This window comes from Trachurus trachurus (assembly GCF_905171665.1).
Source record: "Trachurus trachurus genome assembly, chromosome: 6".
In the NCBI taxonomy this organism is placed as follows: Eukaryota; Metazoa; Chordata; class Actinopteri; order Carangiformes; family Carangidae; genus Trachurus; species Trachurus trachurus.
The window spans coordinates 14,174,757-14,191,660 of NC_139897.1; the positions used below are offsets into that span (position 1 = coordinate 14,174,757).

Here is a 16,904-nt window from a genome sequence, read left to right on the forward strand (position 1 = left end):
AATTCAGCATGGCTTCATGTTTCCCCAAGAGGGCAGTGTTGCTCCATTTCTAAACTAAACCACAAATGGTTTTCAATTATCTCTACTCTGATTATTAATAGCCATTCACATCACTGATATGTAAACAAATACTATTTCAAAAAAACGCAAATTTGAGTCATTTTTGTGTTTATTATTTAGTCTTATAAACTTTTAAATCAACATGACAGTGAAAACATTTAGTCACCTGAAATGGCAGCATTGAGATTAGAAGACGAAGTTGCTAGTTCATCTCAGTACACTTGATCAAAAACACACGCACAAAAAAAACAAAATAAACACACTTTTAAAATATATTAAGAATGTAATTGTAAACAGATCTAGGGTGTCTTTGCTCTTTAAATTTGTAAAACTATTTTTATGATTGGACTCTTCTTTAAATTAACTATATGATTTGCTGATAGCCAAAGTCCAGCCCATGTCCCGAATGGTGAAAAATAAATAACAATTGAGATAATTCCCTTAAATCTCTCAGCTGTTTCATCCCTTTGAGGGGTTCCTTTGTCTGAGAAGCAGCTTATTCATCACTTGAGTGTTACGGGTGACACTTTTAGCAGCACATTATCACATAAGAGGGAGGGAGCAGAGAAAGACGAATTCAAGAGTAACAACCCCACCCAGATTAACACCTTATTTTTTTCTAAAAAAAGAATTTAAAAAAACAAGATACCAAAGCCTGCATAATTGAGCACAGTACAAAAATGCTGGTGTGAAATGTGAGTTGAAGAAGACAGGAATGCATAAAGGTTTAGTCTTGGCTCTTTAAAGGGTATAGAATAGACAAGGATACCAAAACATATAAACCTAATTTGCTCCCTTGAAACCAGTGTTTTAAACTTTATCAACAACGAGTAAGCCCTTTAGTTATTACTGACTTGATGCTTAACATCAGTGCCACAAAAAGTACCTTTGGTGGGTTGCCTAATCTCACATGTTAGCCTCAGTGAACCTTTACAGCTCCAATTTACCGACACTAAATCCTTTTCCAACACTTGGCATAATTAACCTTTTCGTGTGCAGTTAGTCTGTGAGGTTTATCTCCACCTTATGGGTTGATTCTTAACTTGGGCCGTGTGAGGGTTACAATCCCAATCAGTGAGGATAACAAGCCGCAAAATCCAACCACTCCTGCACTTGACTGGTAAATCCCCAACCTGTCTAAGGGAATGAAGATATCGCAAATGTTCTTCAGCGTGTCCAAAGCAACGGCGGGATTTGACCTTAGACTCTCCAACAGCAGAAAGAGCAAAGCATCAAGCTGAGGAATGACAGCTTCAGCCACCTCATTGCTTTCACTGAGATGCTGCTCCATTTTCTCTTTAAAATGCTTATCTCTTGCTTTCTGCATCATTAATTGGAGGACTACGTAAACATCTCTAGTCAGACTCAGAACTAGTGAGAGGAAGTAACAGCGAGAGGCGTTTAGTCCCCAACGTTCCTTGTCGATATTGCGGATAAGACCGACACTTCTGGCCCAAAGGACATTGTCACAGATAAAGTAGAGAGCACGGTTGATGTTGGCCGCAGTGAGGCACAGGCACAGCACTCGGTCAGAGAGTTGCATGGTTCGCTTAGCAGCCTCAATGGAATTTAGTGTGTTTCCCAGCCTGAACACTGACAAAGGAGGAAGAAAAAATGTATTAGAGCAGTGATCAATTTAATATGAAATGTCACGCCAACAGTTCATAGGAGCGGTCCGCTATGGACAGCAGAGAACGATTACCCGTAAGCAAAATTTAAACTGAACTGTAGCATCTTATCACATGAAGACATGATCACTGAGTGTGTTGCTGGCTGAGGCTCTCCCTTGCATAAGAACATATTCAGAAAGCATATTATTGTTTTATCTACAAGTACCCCCTCCTCTCAGAAGCTTTATTTTTAAATTGTGAGACCTGCCTTTTTTTTCACCCACAGGCAGCACAGACATAGAAGCAGTAGATCCCTGTGGCTACAACTCAGATGCAGAGAATAGATCATTAGTGTGCACCGACAGAGAAAGGCCTGTTCTCTTTGGCCCAGCCCAAGCCCTGATACAGCTCTACTGGAACAGCATAAAAAGGGGCAAGGCCTCTCTAGCTTTACTTGCCCTTTATTCATCATGTGGAACTCATCAAAGGCTAAAAAAAAAAAAAATTTTAATCATAATGTTCAAATTTGAAAAAGTTTCAGAGTTGCCTAAGGTTGTAAAGTAAATTGATTTATGAGCTCTCTAGGGTCAGTCTCAGGGTCATTAGAGGTGCCGTAGGTCCACAAGTCACCAAACAGCGCAGCCACCCACAGTGTGTCTATCTCAACTCACAGTGGGGCGAAAGAAAAGGCTGCAGACTATAACATACACACAAACAGCCATTACCCTGGTCTACTCCCATGGGTCTTAGACATATGGATTGCAATAAAAAGTTAAATTGCAATGGTTGCACTCAACTTATTATATTTCAAATAAATTGTGTGTGCGTGTGTGAAACAAAACGTGGCAGCTTCAAATAATTTTTATAAAACAGTTCAGATGATTACATTTCTGAAAAGAGACTAAGCTTGATAGAAGGTAGAACAAAAATCTAAAACGACTAATTTCCTGTGACTCAGCTTTCACCTTGTCAACCAACAGTTGATTAGTCAGGAGTTCATAGTTGATGAATATACCGAGGAGTAACTCCACCACAAAACAGGATTTCAGATTATTATGCTGCAGACAGACTACAGTAGCATTATATGTTTAGGAGAGGGGCGACTGAATAATGAAAATGCTTTATGATTTCACTTCATTGGTGCGAGACTCTAAAACTAATGGTGACCATGTCGACGGATAATTAAATTGGCCTTATCAGGAATCTCTGTTTGGTTAAGAGCATTATTTACAGGCAGTTGGAAACACAGAGAAAACAAAGCAGACTAGAAAACTGGTTTGGTAATTTCCTTCTTCTAAATTGTAAGGGACTGCATTGGAAATGTTTTGTTTTCTTGGATTTTCATGGATGTTTTGTTTTTTGAATAATCAAGGGATTAAACGGTAAGGATTGCAAGCAGCGCAACCTTCATGAGTTATTTAAGCAATTCCCTGCTATTATATTTAAAACTTTCAAAAGATAGGCACATATCAGATGATATAGAATAGAACAGAGGGAAGAATTTTGATTTGGGTTAAAGGAACATGTTTTTATGAGCTACAAAGGAAGAGTGCCTGCTCTTCTTAATATGAAAATAGCACAAGGCAAAAAAAAAAAAAAAAAGCAACAACAGCATTTTATACCACGGATAAGCACACTATAATTAACCTTTGCAGAACATTGTTAATATGAATTAACATTGACTTTTTTCATTCAAACTGCTGTCCAACTACCTGGTGACCCCTCCCACCTATCACTTCACAGTTATACTGTCATACTCACATTTTCGTCCAGCACTCATGTTGCCTTCCACACTTTTCAGTTTTGCCACGAGGTCCTTCTTCTCTGGGTTGTTTCGGAGCAGATAAATCGACAGTGCACATGCATATTGAGTTGCTCTGGAATGAGGAAAGGAAACGGAGAGGAGATAATTGGAGATTTGATTACGTTAGGCATAAGAGCTCTCAGTACGCCCTGCCTTAATTTACTCCACGCTTCACTTTAGTGACAAAACTTCACGTTTCTACCAACAAAATAAACCGTCGACATATAATTACACAAAATGCTCTCACTCACCTGAATATGCGGTCTCTTCCTTGACTTTGACTTGTGAATTTTACCACCGCGTCCATAGTTAAACCGAACAAGTACAGTGTGTACAGTTTGTTCTCGTTAGCCGAGACGAGGTCAGAGTTGAACCCTGGTGAAAAGACCCTGACCGGAGACACGTTCACGCCCCCGCCGCCGTGTCAGTTGTGACGACGGTTCATCTCGTGTTGCCGATTAAAACCCCGGGCGGATAATGTGACCTCCCAAACTTCTTCCACTTCGGCGTTTAGCTAATTTCCTAGTCGCTTCAGCTGATCTATGGCACACTTGCACTAAAAAAAAAAAAAAAAAAAAACTTCTTGTTTCACGCCGGAACGTTTTGCAAACGGACCAAAAGCCGAGCGGATATAGGGGACGTACCAACAACCAACTCGCCATTGGTTACTATGGTAACCGTCACAAGCGTTGTCATTTTACACATAAAACGTGCAGGCACAGACTTCAAACTAAAGGTTAATACAGCCTACCGGTAGGCCGAAAGTAAAACTTGATACGTGTTAGAAGAACAGTACGTCTTTATGGCGCTTGCACTCACCCTGTCCCTCTCCTGCTTAGAGCTCTTCCTGATTAATACTCCACGAGATGTAGACAAGTTACTGGTCCTGGGAAAGAAGGGTTTCCACAAGCTTTGGTACCAGGAGAAGTGGTACAAGGAGAGGAGACTACTTGTCTCTCAGCCTGGGGTTTTCAGCATAATACATCCATGGTTTTCAGTCGCCCTGCTTTTTGTGTCCTTTTTACTCCTAATTAAGTTTGCAGATGTTTAAAAAAAAAAAAAAATTTATTGTTTCACAGATGTCTAGTGAGTCTTGTGATTTGGGTCACTTGTGTTCCCCTTAGGTTCACCCAAGGCTGGGGAATGATTACACCACAATATCTAATTATATTAAGAGATAAATAAATAAAATATCAGAACAATGTAGAGTTTGTGACAAAAAGCATCTTTGTGCGTAATTCATTTTCCCAGAAATATAAAGTCACAGTGGATGTAGGCTACTGAATGGATATTAGGCTACAGTAAGTTGGGTTGTCTATTCTTACTTTTAAACGACAGGGGGCGATGTATAGGCTACTAACAGTCAGAAAGTAAAACAAATATATTTTTTAAAAGGTCCAGTGTGTAATAATTAGCCAGGTTTATCAGCAAAATCTGAATGTACCATTAATATATTTGTCTATGTGTAGGCTATAGCCTAATCGCTATAAAATAAAATGTGTTTGGTTTTCGTAGCCTTATTATCATTCTATAGGTTACCCATAGCAAGGGTCTTGCTTTAGGGAGTGTCGCCATTGCGCCACATGTGCAGCCAGTTTCAAATCGCTCGGGCTCTTTGTAGGAAAGGTCATTCTGTGATGCAGTATTAGTATCTGAACTAATTCCCATAGGTGCCATATGAGAGTGTTAAGGCAGAACAAGTGACCTTGAAAGAATTTATGATGCATGAACCATTTTGACCATCATTCCCCCATACACAATTTACCTTCAATCCAAGTTTTCATTTTTATGGAATAAATGTAGCCTATAAATTATTTGAAGCAAACTTCAGAGTTGGCTTTGGATTATATCTCAAGGCTGCCAACCAGTCGATGGATATACCATACACAATTAGAATAAAAATATGAGATGACATAAGCAACTCACATAGGCTACATTTAGGCCTAAAGAAATTCTGATAGTATAATTCCAGGTCAAATCACTTCACAATACCTAAAAAGGATAGTAGGAGATTAGCAAACTTTCAGAGTGGCTGGTTAGACTACAGTTCTTCCACTGATGTGATGAGTTGCCAAAAGACTTCGACTTCGAAAATAATAATAATAAAAAATGAGCAAGAGGTCTATATGTGAAGTCTATAGGCTACTCGTGAAAAATATTGAATTAAAAAACACATTTAAAGATCATGAGTAATATAACCAGTATTGTCCTTTCATCTAAAGAGAACAAAACTAACATCTAAAAGCAGCTGCTTTCCTTATCAAGAAGGTGATACACTCAAATGAAGCTTGGGGAAAAAAGACTTAGCTCTGTCAATAAGTGACAATAACTGGGAAACTTATCTTGGTGAGATTCACAGCTGCTCAATAAATTCAAGACACCAACTTATTCAGTTTAAAGTTATCCACAGGCTACACTCTTGTTCTAAACTTCACTCTTTCTACCCTTCTATATCCCAAATCTACTCAAAAGGCAAATCAGCAGAGGGAACTATTTTGGTCTTGTCCCAAATTAAAACAATTTTGGTCTGATATTTTCAAATGCTTTTCCGAGGTATATAATTGTAATATTTCTCCAGATCCACTTATTACTTATTAACCGCAATTCTCGTGGCTCTCTACACCTTTTTATGCTCACCAATTTGCACTGTAAAACTATACAATATGGAATGGTCATTGCAAAAAGGCACATCTTAACTCATTGGAAAAGTGATGAAGCGCCTTCAGAAATCACCAGTCTGCTATATGGAAAGGATCCGGCAATGTCTCTCTCAGCTCTGCAACCTTTGATAGGATGTGGCAACCATTTATTCTATATCCGTCAAGGATGACCTAAAAGTAATACTTCACCCACATTCATCTCTGTCAACGTAACTTCATGTTTTTGATTTTTATGTAATATCTGGTACGTTCTGTATGTCAATGTATATACTGTTTCTGAGCAGAGCCTTTTTTTTCTGTCCGCTTGTCAATGTGTATTTGTTCTTGAACTAGTGATGTGCTTTTTTTTATTATGTCACAGTTCATCTGTCTTGTTTAATATATTGAGAATTCCTAATTATTTGTTTTTAAAGAAGAAGGTGATGGGGTTTTTTTTATTTAAAAAGGCTCTTTGGGTTTGGTAGGTTGCATTCAAAGCACCACGTTTCTTAATCTTACAAAATCTCTCTCAAAGGACTTCTAAACAGACTGTGTAGCACTGCAATAAAAGATATCACACCTTTGTAATTGAGCAACAACAATGTTAGGTTTGGATCAAAGAAGTTTAATCTCCGCTCACAAAAGTCTCACATAGCCTTGGCCTGTGTCATGCAAACTGGCTATAAGCTTTGTGTGTGCCATGGAAAATGTTGTTGTTATCGATGTCTCATTTGGTGGAAAGGATGCAATGAATAATCTTTTCAGTTTCACCAATCAATATCTCTCTCATTTTTACTCTACAAAAACACTTCTTACGGTCTATTGATTTTGAAATGCGCCCACACTCTTAATTCTAAGTGATTTTTTTTAAATCATCGATCCATCAAAACAGAATTTTTATGGTGAAGGTTGTGTAACATGCTGTTGTTTACTACCCAAAATACAATATAGTATAGTCAGAGGCCTATAGCGAACTTTGTAAGAGGGGGGGTTCAAGGATAACAAAACACAAAAATTGTAGGCTACTGTGTGGCAAGGCTGTGGATCAAGACTGAAGGACAAAACTACAACAGTTGGCCAAAACACCACAGAGCAGGGAAGAATCTAATGTCCAAAAGCAGAATCACATGGAAACATGCAGGGGACAGAGCAAGGAGACACCTGGTAACTATAACAACCCATTGTTTAATGCCAAGAACTCTTTTTTACATTCTCAGTCATTTTACTGCTACCTCACAGCTATTAGCATACATATGTTCATATTTAAGTCTATTTCTGAGGGACTGGGGTACAGACTAAAAGCAAGATAGATAATAGCAAGATAGATAAAGCAATCAATACACCAGACCAGTGCACAAAACATACACTCACATTGTAGAGACAATATGAGTGTATGTGAGGGGAAAAGGAGACCATTTTAGAAATGTTAGAGCTTGATCTAATATGGTGTAGGAGGCTGATCAGATTCTAGGGGCCACAACCTCATCTCCTTTCACTTCCACCCTCGGTTTGTGTGAAAATTAATTCAAGCGCTTTCTGCAAATGCAAAGATCCATTATATTATCTGGACATACAGTAACTTGACCCAGACATAGCCTATTTTTAATTTATTACTGTTTCTTCAGAGCAGCAGAAACGTCATTTTGTTCATGCATTCACCACAAAGTGTATGTTCATTGAATGACAATTAAAGTCTGTCTATCTATCTAAAACACTTCAACCTTGCTCTCTGAGCACCAAACCTCCTTCAGTTCTGATGAGCAGGTCAAACTGATATGCACTATGTTACATAGATAAAGGAAATGTCTCTCAACTCTCAACCATGTCTATGTCCTTGTAGAAGTCACACTTGGTATCCACAACTAATACACAATTATAATTGCAACATTATCAGTGCATCTCATGTCCATCGTTGTTCAACAAGCTGAAACTATAAAGATCATAAGATTTTTTTTTCATGAAAAGTGACATTGATCAGGAGAAGCGACTCTTTGGGACTCAGCTCAGGGAAGCAAGTAAATCTGTGGGGCCACATGTGGGGTTAATTGTGTCTGTCACAGCACCTGAGGCACTGTGGGAACAAAGTCATCTAGTCAACGATACGATATTCACAGCATAATGCCACCACACATTATAGCTTCATTGATCAGTTACATCCAGACGGATGTTTAATCTGCCTTTATCAGACAACAACAGCATTATTCAAGCGAGACAATCACAATTGACAAAGAGATGACAAGAACAATTCAAAATATGATAATCATGCTTTAAAATTGGCATGCCTGCTTGAAAATATTGTCAGATACACAGATTGTGGATTTTTCTACTCAGAAAATCTTGGTTAATTTCCCTAAGTGTTCTCCTTTGAGAGTTTGATGTGACAGAATACATTTGAATATTAAGTGAAGAATACCAATAGACTCAGAGAATAATCCACTGCAAAAAAGGGGGGGTTCATAAATAATCTGTTAAATAAACCATCTGGGGATTATTCTTTGCGATACAGTTTGTCTTTTTGTCCAAACCTCAGTGGACATTTCTTTAGTGAGTATAGGGAAAGACTACCAACTTTGTTCATTTGCTTCAATATCTGCAATTATAATAGCCCAAGGTCATTTGAAATGCACTGTTCCAGTACGACTGAATGCCACCATGACTCACTCATCATTTTAGTCTCTTGTAATTGGCTGAGGGGGGTTTTCTGATTAATGAGAGCCTGTTTTTTCACCCTTTGATATATATACTACTGACTGGCCTCGAGGTCCGACTACAGTGGGTTCAGCCCTAGTCCTTAGACCACTGCTGAAAATGGCAAGGTTCAGAGATGTCACATTCAAATGGGTCATACAAAACTGATGCTGAAGCCCAGTATGACTATGAACTTTGGTCTTGTTGTTTTATTACATACAAAATATTCAGAGTTTCATGCATGTGAGGCCTAGAAACACGTAGACAATCCACCCACAGAGGAAATAACTCCAGGTTCCAAAGCCATTATGTCTGCGTGGCTTACACTTAGCAGCGTATATGTATGCAAATATCTGCACTGACATTTGGTATTGATTGCGCACTGGGAGTGCATCACCTATATTCAAGTTGGAATTCATGAGATATATCTGAGATATGCTGCTGCAATCACTATGTCATGATGTCTACACATTGTTACTGTAAATGTGTAAACATTATCCTCCATCCTTAAAAAGCAGAACATGCTGTGAGTAACAATACACACACACACACACCTGCATCATTCTTTGTATTGTTATTCACAACATGTTCTGCTTTTTAAGGAATAAAACAGGAATTAACACCCCACACAAGAATTCAAGGATATATGTATACACATTAATACGTCCCATTTCTGTGTTTTCCATAACTGTTTGCTAACATTAATTCATTTTGTCAGACAAACTAACTGAGGGTGCAGGTTTGTGTGTGTGTGTGTGTGTGTGTGTGTGTGTGTGTGTGTGTGTGTGTGTGTGTGTGTGTGTGTGTGTGTGTGTGTGTGTGTGTGTGTGTGTGTGTGTGTGTGTGTGTGTGTGTGTGTGTGTGTGTGTGTGTGTGTGTGTGTGTCTAAATCAGATCCCTCATGAAAGCTGGAGACTGTGCTACAACAGTTTATGCTGGACTCGCCGTGCTGGGACCTGCTTCCAATCTTAAACACCAGCCTGTTTCATCTGGGCAACACATAAAGAAAGTTAAACAGAAAGAGCAACACAGAGGACGTCAACGCTCTGCTATGTCAGCAGATCATGTGTGCAATATGTGTTATGTTATGGAATATCTGCTATATTATGGGATATGTGCAATGCTGTTGGATTAATATGGCTGAGGTGTATTGTTCTTTTGTTGTTTGTTTTTGTCATTGTGGCCGTTAAGGCATTTATGGCGCAGCTACAGTGTCCAAGACAAATTTCCCTGAACGGGACAATAAAGTTTATCGTATCGTATCGTATCAATTTTAGACAAAATTAGGCAATTTGAGAGTGAAAGTTCCAAAGCTGTAGCACATATGGTTGATTGCTTATGAATTTTCAAAGTTTTGAAATTTAGAGAGTTGCTGTAGCACCACCATCAGGACTACTGTCTTGTGTTTCCAGTTAAAGATCTGGCATGGGGCTGCTGGACCTTTGTGAAAAGTGCAGGTAGATCATCATATGGAAAAACTCACAATCTTCAACACCAACAACCATGCTCTATCTCACTGAGCTAATTGGCAAGTGGAAATGTCACATGTAGCTTCACTAATTGACTAAGCCAGCCACCTGTGTGCAAGACAGCAGCTGTTAGTGTGTAAAGGCAGATTTCAAACAGCTGTCAAAAATTCAGTTGTTACTGTAAGACAAAAATCTGAAATTACCCAAATTGCATCTAGACAGCATGTTGGTAATTCGTTTATTGGCTCCATAAGTGAAAAACTGATTTGCTTTAAAAATGCCATTTTTGCATTGACTCCAATTGTTCGCATGAGAGTGAAATTCGAATTGCTGTAAAAAAATAATAATAATAAAAATCTGTTTTTGAGATGCTCATATTTTCCAAACGTCATCTGCCATGACTCCAAAAACGTGTCATTTTTTAATGAACATTGAAAATGTATTTAGCAAGAATTTGCAAGTATATGTTTATAATAGCCTACCGTTTACAGTCAAACATTTTCATTTTCATTCACTGTAGGCTCAATTTTCGATAAATCAAAAATCTGTGTGGCTTGTTTGTGTAGGACAGTCTGAAGTTGTTCCATGTGGCTATGTGCCTGCATCTATTTGTCTGTATGTTGTTACTTGTACTGACTGATATTATGATTATGAGTCAAGTCATACTGATATTACTCTGAATAACTGTATACTGACAATGTAACTGTTGTATTTACTTTCACACTACACCGTGTGTATATTTGCACATTTGTATACATTTCTGTTGTTTGTCTTCTTCAGTCACACAGTCACAGTAACCTGAGAAGTACTGTAGTAGTGACTCACACAGTCACACTGGAGTCTGATTGCAGTTCACTGTGTCTGTAATAGATTATCAGTTGTAGAAGTCTTTCATAATCAATATAATGGCATGTCATAAATGCAGCAGTAAGATATGGAGGAGCTGTAATCACATTAGGTTACCTGTGTGTGTGTGTGTGTGTGTGTGTGTGTGTGTGTGTGTGTGTGTGTGTGTGTGTGTGTGTGTGTGTGTGTGTGTGTGTGTGTGTGTGTGTGTGTGTGTGTGTGTGTGTGTGTGAATACAGATCCAAGTGGAAAATGTTTTAAAAAAATACCTCATATGCACAGACAGCATACTTGATAATGGTTGAAAGAATACCATCAGGTCAAACTTATGTATTAATGTATGTTCTGCAGCATGATTCCTGCTACAGGCATACACTGCCAGTGCTGAGGCACAGTATGAATTACATTGTTGTTTTCATGAGATATTATTTTCTAAATATTAGAAACATGAAATAGCATGTGCTTTATGTAGTAATTGTTTGTGGTGAATAATTAAATGTGGATGTGTGAATATCACAATCCTTTGTTTATAACAATAGTCACAAGGGTTTTATCTAAACCCCAACATTTGGAAACTCGAATTTAGAAATCATCCATGGTGGTGATAACTTCAGTTTACCCACAAAGATAAGTCAACACTACAGTTTGTGTAGCATGTATTTCTGTTGCATTATATTTTAGCTGCAAGAGAGCTTTGGTGTAAATAGATGCAAATGAAACAATACCAACATTACAAATATGAATTCATAAAAGTGAACAGAAGCAAAGAACAGAACAGCCAATTAACAGTCAAGGGCATAATATGTGCCATATGTACACGCAGAGCTCAATTGAAGAAATTAACTGTTTTCATAAAGCCTTTGGCAGTGGCTGTAGCCTACATGAAAAGCTACATAACAGCAATACAAATTGAAAACACTGCATATGAATGGAAGCACTGCAGAGTGCTGTGGGCAATTATATTACATTCTTGCATTGTTTTGTTTGATGTTCATCGTCTGCCACATACAACTAATTCTGGGTACATTTTCCAGTCTGTGGAAAAAGTCCTATCCAGTCTCAATCTATCCATCCAATCCTTATACAGTAACTTGTGGCTAATACTGCCCTATTCTTCCTTACTTAACTTAAACAAATTATTTTCTTTTGAGTTGTTTTTTATTTTATTGTATTCTAGGAAAGTGTAAGTTTTTCATATTTGGCACTTATGTATATTTTGACCCAAGGATGAGCTGATCGAAGTGACCTCACAAAACATACCACATCATTCACAATTATAACTTCACTTGATTTACACAGTTAAACACAATTTACTGTAATTGAAATGTCCAGAACAATTAAATTAAGTAATGAGATTTTGCAGCTTATCTGTGGCATCATGTGTGAAAATCATAGACTGTAAAAAGAATGGACGTAGCACCCGTGACATCACCCATTGGTTTGGGGGAGTCTGTTTTGTGCCGCTACTACGGGGGTTTGAACTGCGCCATGTTGGATTTTACTTGCCATATTTGGAGAGGTGCGGCCGTTAGCCAGCCGAGAACCTGCCCACAGGCCTCGAAGCAGTGGTCTCCGGACCTGTCACTCAACGTTTCCGCGCCCTAATTGGCCAGAATTTTAAACCTAATAATAGTAAAACGGTAGAGTTTTTTTTTTAAATGCACCCCCCTCAGAGTGTGTGCGGGGGTAGAAACTATCGGTTGAGACCAAAAAAATAAAATGTACCAGGCTGTAAATGTGTTTTTTTAAGCTGTAAAATCGGCTATTTTAACATGGGGCTCGATTGGAGTTGCTCCCTTCTGGGGCCAGCCCCCAGAGGAACCGAGGGCATTGCAGTTTTTTGAACGCGGAAGTGAGCTTCACTTCTCAGACCGACAACTGCCCCCTTGGTGAAAACATGTGTTGCTGTTACTAGGGAGCTTGTGATCAGATTTCCTGCAACTTAGCTGGTTTGTGGCAGCAAGGTGATAATTAATTGAAGTTTAGTTTCTTTTCTTGTTTTCTATGTTTGATTCTTTCTTAATTTCAGTGTTTTAATTTCCTCATTTATGATCACGCAATGACAACTTCTTCTGGAATTGTTGACACATTCTGACCAATCAGAAACATTTGGATATGCTGTTCTCAGGTGTATCACATTGAGGTATCCAGTCAGTGGTATCAGTGACATTGTGTGGCTCACTGAATAAAAGATTCCTCTTGGATTCATTATACCATCACATTTTGTGAAAATTCAAATATTACTAGTATAATTTGTGCATTTGCTGGCAGATTTTGAATATGTGCCTGATTTTCAATGGAAGCAAATTTGCTGAAGCTGCTTGGATAGAAATTGAGTGTAATGTCATGTTTGCTCTTTTTACTGATAACTTAATGATCCTGTGAATGATGATATTTCAGATACGGATGACTCACATTATTCAAAATGGCTGAAAAAGAGACCTTCACTCACACATTTAGTAAATGTGCAGGAGAACAGGAAGAAAACCACCTATCAGTAAGGGGTGGATAAAGAGCACTGTGAACCAAACTGTGTTCAACATAGCAGCTGTTCTCTGCTGTATTGAAATTATTTGTTGTGTGGTGTGGAAGGTGTTTTAAAATCCCCCTTGGGAATCAGCCATGAAAATGTGGAGAAGTAGATAAGGTTCTTCAATAAGTAAAATGAAAATGTAAAAGATAGACTACAAACTAATTCACTTCTTCTTCTTTTTTATTTGAGGAATGCAAAGCATTAGAATGACACAGAAACCCAAAGATAGTACTGGTGAATCTACAGTATTCAAGAAAAAAAAAAAACTCTCATCCTGCAACATCTTCACTTATCATTTCACCAATCAATCATCTATTTAAAAGGGGCATTTTCAGTGTGCTTAACCCAGCAAGTGAATTCTGCCTCATTTCATGACTCATCTACAGTAGTACTGCACTAATTCTCCACAGTAAGACAGTAAAGCCTGTCAGAGCTAAAGCGGATTCTGCTTAGATATCATGGTGGTAGCTGTGATTTAACTCATAGTGTATGAGGGTGAGGACAATAAACTGTTTCCAGAGAGGAAACACTTGGATTCCTTCCTTCTTTCCTTCTTTTTCCTGCAGCACTACCAATATATCTAGCCTGATGCATCAGCCGCTTACTTCATTACATTTCATATAGCGGTCTGAACACGAGCCATAGGGATTCGTTTGCTTCCGGGAGGCGGTTGCTTACATTTGCGTCAACTAATCGCTGCTGCTTGGTGGTCACGTGTGCTATACACCGGTTAAGCTCATAGGTTAATCTTGAGCGCTTGAGTTCAACGTCATCGCCTTCACTTACCCGTCTGTTCGCTGATTGGTCCGTCCGCTCTGGCGGACGGAGCAAACCGAAACGCATTGCTAGTGTCCTGACTACATTGTTGAGGCAAATGAAATTTGCCGGAACCAGTAGGCGGCGCTAGCCTGGCTACAATATATCAACACGGCTAACAAAAGTAATAATGTTTCCATCAGCCTGAGCTGTTTTGAGCTCTGTGTGATAGCATCTGGCATTAGCATTAAGCTCAAAGACCTGCTAGGAGGGCGACAGAGAGTACATCCCAGTAGTACATCCCTGATTTCATCCTCATTTCCCTCACTTCTTGCATCATAGGTCCGTGTGTGTGTGTGTTGCCTTCACTGTTCAGTGAAACATGCATTGTATTGCAATGAGGCTTTTAATCAAGGATATAGGCTATAGGTATATTTACTGGTTTTTGTATTGCTGGTGTTATGGTTATTATTTTATCAGTTGTATCTGTTATAATGTCCCTTCCCCTCTGACATGGTGCTGTCAGTGTTTTTGCTCGTGCATGCTATGAAAGCACATTCAATGAGTGATGCTCAGACTGTAAACAATGAATTTAACGTATCATCGACGTCTGCTAACCTCCAAAAAAAAAAAAAAAAAACAGCTGAAAATACCTCAAGGACACTCAGCATATAGGTATCCTGCAGGGCACTATAAAAACTTCATGTCAACTTGAATTTGGGTTTGATGATATCAAAAGTCCATGCATCTTTTTGATCTTTTTTTCTTTATAAAAAAGTGGTGCTGAAGTTGTTTCTGTTAAGTAACTTCTTTGTAGTGTTCTTTCTGTAGTTTTGCCAGAGGTGCCTTCATCAGGTCAACTTAGATGACTCACAAAACACTGTAGTAGGCTACTACTTCTCTGAACTAACAAATGCATCAGGATGCGACCTTTCATGAATTTTGCTAGTCAATCGACCTCATAAAAAAGAGGTTGTTTACATCCTAAAACATTACAATAAAATGCATTTTTGGCCAAAATGTTACATAAAATTGCACCTTCCTAGCTAGCTCAATGGTAACTTCCGCTAGTGGTGGCGGCTAGCATCCGCCGCTAGCACCCGCTTCTCAGCTCACGGCCCTTCTCGTCACAGCATAATTCGTGGAGGTCCCGTTGCTGGCGGTGGCGGCCAGGTATCAGTCCGCCGCTCCAGCGCTTCACTCGGACTGTATTTCCTTTTCTTTGCAGTCCTGACAACTGCTGTCAGGGGCAGAAGGCTGCACAGTTGAGCCCAAGAGGAGGGGCCCAGTTTGAATGTTTGGTTTACAAACTAACTGCAATGAACAAACCAGGCTCTACCTTTAACTGAGCTAATACTGATCCATTCCTTGGTAAACTCCTACTATTTTGCAGTATACAGCTAGACACCTGGCACGACAACAGTCAAGCTGAAAATAAACTTTAGGTGTGGAAAACAGGTGGTGCATTGAGTGACTTTCTCCCACACTACCCGTTCATATGGGGGCCTTTTAAGGTTCAACACAGCACTGAGGCCACTTTTGCTTCAGATGCTGCTTACTCATGTGATACAGCAAAAGTTATTGGTGCCTCTGCTCCTGCTGTGCTGCCCAGTTTAGTTCTGCTCTATATTTGTGCTGCTTTGCTTTTGCACTGTGAACTGATAAGAGTTGAAATTGAAAATTTCATATCAAAAACATCAGCACAACCTCTGCTGGTATGGCTGACTACCGAAGCCTGTATCTGTCACTTTTAAAGGCAGTGGCAGTTTTATCCATAAATGTTATATCATACAACAACCCAGTTGTGCTGGGCTGAAATTCTTCTTCTGGAGCAGTAGTGTAACAGGTGAGATATCGCTTGTTGGGTTTTGGGTTAATGATACCTTTGAAGTAGACCTGCCAAGATGAATGACTTTGTGATTGTTACTGTCATGGCATGTGTGCCTCAGGTCACTAATAAGTATTTCTATGTGAATACCAAAGCATGTATCTTTGCTCCATCTGTCATCCTGTCCGTTTTTACAGCTCATCATCTGAGCCCAGCTTATTGCTGAGAATAAAAACTTCTCAAGGCTGAGAATCAACATTTTCAAAAAGGAAAGGAGAGTAATGGTAAGGAGATCAATTGTATTTACTATTACTGTATTCATCATGGCAACCCATGATAATGGCACTTATGCCATGCATAATAATTGCCGTTGTATGTAGGCTATGCTGCATAATGCCCTCCTGTGTATGCTAGAAATTAAGACAAATTAAAGATGTATTCTTCAATACAATATGCTTGGAAAATGTACAGTAACCATGATCCACAGTGCTTTGTAGCAATTAAAGATGAATGTTCAACATCTGGTGTATTGAAATAATAACACTTTATTATGCTGATAACAGCTATCTATCAGAGGGAAATGTCAAGTAACTTAAGGAGCTTTGCATATGCCGAACTGGAGATTTAAAGATGATGATGGATAAAAAAAAACACTCACTGTGAAGACTACC

General features: G+C 38.9%; 1 protein-coding gene across 1 annotated transcript; it reads right to left on the reverse strand.

Annotated features, from left to right (window-relative positions):
- Window positions 1-242: 242 nt before the first annotated feature.
- On the reverse strand, window positions 243-4,004 carry pex11a (peroxisomal biogenesis factor 11 alpha). Its single transcript, XM_083973762.1, has 3 exons — window positions 3,726-4,004; window positions 3,432-3,547; window positions 243-1,653 (listed from the first exon to the last, which is right to left on the reverse strand). The coding sequence occupies exons 1-3, from the start codon at window positions 3,779-3,781 to the stop codon at window positions 1,085-1,087; spliced, it is 741 nt and encodes a 246-aa protein (XP_083829888.1). The 5' UTR covers window positions 3,782-4,004; the 3' UTR covers window positions 243-1,084.
- Between the last annotated feature and the right edge of the window lie 12,900 nt (window positions 4,005-16,904).